Source organism: Myotis davidii, unplaced genomic scaffold (assembly GCF_000327345.1).
Source record: "Myotis davidii unplaced genomic scaffold, ASM32734v1 scaffold93, whole genome shotgun sequence".
NCBI classification, from domain to species: Eukaryota; Metazoa; Chordata; class Mammalia; order Chiroptera; family Vespertilionidae; genus Myotis; species Myotis davidii.
Window position 1 is genome coordinate 1,076,830 of NW_006292095.1, and position 3,848 is coordinate 1,080,677.

General features: G+C 39.1%; 1 protein-coding gene across 1 annotated transcript in view; it reads right to left on the bottom strand.

The window, feature by feature from the left end:
- Positions 1–2,617, bottom strand: part of HGSNAT (heparan-alpha-glucosaminide N-acetyltransferase) — a 25,306-nt gene extending 22,689 nt beyond the window's left edge. The window contains exon 1 of the mRNA XM_015565176.1: positions 2,502–2,617. Within this exon, the coding sequence (XP_015420662.1) occupies positions 2,502–2,585 (84 nt within the window). The 5' untranslated portion in view covers positions 2,586–2,617. The remainder of the gene's footprint in view (positions 1–2,501) is intronic.
- Between the last annotated feature and the right edge of the window lie 1,231 nt (positions 2,618–3,848).

Sequence of the window (3,848 nt, forward strand, 5' to 3'; positions counted from 1 at the left end):
CCCTAAAATAAACCTCAAAAAATAAAATTACTGGATAAAAAATAATCATTTTAATGGTTCTTGTTATATGTGCCAAATAGCACTCAAGAAAAATTACAATATATTTATTTCTCACTAGCCTTCCCAGGATTTAAAAATCATTCTTCTTTTTGTTATGTACTAGGTATTTATGATATCACAACATTAAGACTGCATTTTTAAATTATCAGTAGATTAAATAATTCAATATTCTTTTGCAATTTTGTTTCCTATGGTGTAAGCTATCTTTTAAACACCAAATTCCCTTGAACATAATAGTAGAAATGTCATCCTCATATACTGTAATATTAAACTTTTAACTATCAACTATTTCCCCACTCTAAGGCTTTCCTTTTCATCGTGTTATATCCTCGTTTTTAATTACAAGTGTTCAAAGTTTATTCAGTCGTGTTAATCTGTCTTGTCATTTCTTCTATTGCGTCATTAGTTTAAAAATGTACTCTGCCTTTTTTAGTATTTTTTAAGTTGTGGAGGTTTTTTAAAACTTGAACTCACTTAGGACATTTGATAGGTAGTATACAATAATTCTAAATGCCTTTCCCCAGGGTTTTAGTTGTAATATGTTAAATTAGCTTTTGCTTCTTACATTTACTTTGCTCCTGGTCTTGACTTTACATATATATATATATATATTGTTTTTATTGATTTCAGAGAGGAAGGGAGAGAGATAGAGACATCAATGATGAGAGAATTATTGATCAGCTGCCTTCTGCATGTCCCCCACTGGGGATTGAACCCACAACTTGGGCATGTGCCCTGACTGGGAATCGAACTGTGACCTCCTGGTTCATAGGTCAATGCCCAACCACTGAGCAACACCACCTGAGCTTTCCTTCTTTTTGACTACCTAGCCAGTGTAGGTCACAATAGATCTGACCTGGTCTTCATGGTGCCCATTCTCCTTTTGGGCTGTCCTTTGATTCTCTTGCTCACTCTTTCATATAAATTTTGGAATTATTTATGCAGATTCTATAAAGTATCCATTTATATATTAATAACAATTGTGTTAAATGTATGAATTTGGAAAGTGCTGCCACTTTCCCTATGTTTAGTCTTCATATCAGAGTGCACTGGCTGTTGTTCCATTTAACCTCTATTTTCTTCCATTAAAATCTCACCGTTTTCTTTTCATATGAGCTCTAAAGATTCCTCAAGGATACAAATGTCAACATAAACAAACCTTTAAATATGCTAACTTATGCCCTAACCGGTTTAGCTCAGCAGACAGAGCGTCAGCCTGTGGACTGAAGGGTCCCAGGTTCAATTCCAGCCAAAGTCACATGCACAGGTTGTGGGCTCGGTCCCCAGTAGGAGGTGCACAAGAGGCAGCCAATCAATGATTCTCTCTCATCACTGATGCTTTTATCTCTCTCTCCCTTCTCCCTTCCTCTCTGAAAGTAATAAAGAAATATATATTTTTAAATGTTAAATATGCTAACTTATTCTGCATGATAGAATTTCATTTAAGACTTTAAAACCCATATTAATTAAAAAGTTGGCCTGCATTTCTTGTCATCTCTTTGCTGAGTTTTAAGATGAACATCCTAACTATATGGCAGAATAAATCAGATACCAAGTCATCATTTTTTGGGGGGTGGTATATGTAGGTTAATTTATATAGATTGAGAATTACTTATTATTTGAAAATGTAGAAAATGTTATCTATTTTTAGGTAGAAAATTTGTTATAATTTTCCAGATTTCTTAATCAGCTGCTGATCTATTAATTTTTTCAATTTCTTTTTTTTAATATATTTTATTGATTTTTTTACAGAGAGGAGGGGAGAGGGACAGAGAGCTAGAAACATCGATGAGAAACATTGATCAGCTGCCTCTTGCACGCCCCCTATTGGGGATGTGCCCGCAACCAAGGTACATGCCCCTGATCGGAATCGAACCTAGGACCCTCGAATCCGCAGGCCGACGCTCTATCCGCTGAGCCATACCGGTTAGGGCTAATTTTTTCAATTTCTTGAATTAATCTTGATATTATTTTTTTGAAGGAAATCAAGTTTTGAATTTCAAATTTATCAGCCTGTAGTGCTTCACTGGACCATAATTATTTTAATTACAGTGGTTATATATACCCAGCTAAAATAAATTTTTTATCATCCTGAGCCTCTCCACTGTCCTCACCACCCTGACCCTGGAAGAATACCCAGGTGCCTCACTTCCTTCTCTGGTTATGCATTAGGCAAAGGACTAAAATAAAACATGCTCCATCAATTCTGCTCATCACTGAGAAATGGGTTTTTTAAAAATATAGGTAGTGGAAAAGATAAACAAATGTTGCTCATTGCTAGGCATTCTCCCTGATTATATTTCCTCTGATTATATAGACTGTTTGTTTCTTTACCTGTAAAACTGAAGTTAACATGTGAAGGGCTACAGGTATGAGCATCAAGGATATAATCAAATTATCCCCACAGTAAACAAAATTGTGAGTATGAACACTCTACCTACATGATAACAGCGTTCTGAATTCCAGTAGACAGCCAAGTTTGTCCCCAGTAGTTCATTATGGATGAGCAGCAAAGCCTGGTCCATCTTCAGCTCTACATGCCTTTTTTTGTCTAAACCTGGTAAGAATTAGAAAAAAAATTTTTTTAAATCAAAGAAAAACAAAGCATCTGAAAATGTGTTTGATACAAAGTACACCTGTGGCTTCACAGGAGTGCTGCTCAAATGCCTGCATTCTAGGGTCTCTGATCCCTTACTTTGTGTAGACACAGACATGCATGCGTGTACACCCCCCGACAGATCCCCTTTGCACAAGTGCCTCCACCACACAGGAGGCCTTAGTCAACACCACTCACACCCAGTGTGTAAAAGAACTGTGTAAGGACCTTACATTCATCAAGTGCTAAGATGTGACAGGCACCGAATTTAGAAGTTTCCACATATCTTCTATTTTTATAAGACAATCTCATGAGCTAGGTATTCTCTCCATTTTACAGGTGAAGAAATTATGGCTCATAAGGATTATATAACTGCCCATGGGCAGAGTTCTTCTGTGAAATGTTTTGAACTGCCCAATTTGTGTGATTCCAAAGTCCAAACTTTCCTGGCCACACTAATCAGCTCTGAGCGCAGTATGGGCAGCATGAGACCTGCAGAACCCCAAACCTACGGTCAGGATGAGCAGGTCAGCAGGGTTCGTGTGGGTTTTGCACACCCTTTAATTGAAGTCTGAGGAGCCCTGCTTCATATCACTTCGGTTTGGAATTCTGAATCTCCTTCTAGCTTCCACAGCAGATTGGGGGCGGGTAAGGAGAGAGGATAAGCCTCATCTGAAAGGCAGGAAGACACAACTGCTCAGTGTTCCCTGGGCTTAACGCTCCCCCACTTTTTCTTTTTTTAAAATATATTTTATTGATTTTTTTTACAGAGAGGAAGGGAGAGGGATAGAGAGTTAGAAACATCGATCAGCTGCCTCCTGCACACTCCCTACTGGGGATGTGCCCGCAACCAAGGTACATGCCCTTGACCGGAATCGAACCTGGGGCTCTTCAGTCCGCAGGCCGATGCTCTATCCACTGAGCCAAACCGGTTAGGGCAACACTCCCCACTTTCTTAGCTGCTCTTAGAAGTCCACCAAGACATGCACAGTCTGAATTTAAGTTTGCCAAATTTGGGGGAAAACGAAGTGAACTAATACTAGCTAAAGCTAAAGCAACCATTTCACTAAGACCAACTGGGCCATTTATATCTATTACTAGAGGCCGGGTACATGAAATCCTGCACCGGTCGGGTCTGGCCGGCCCCATGGGGCCTGATCAGGGTGGGTGGTGGGGGGGTGTGGGAGGTTGT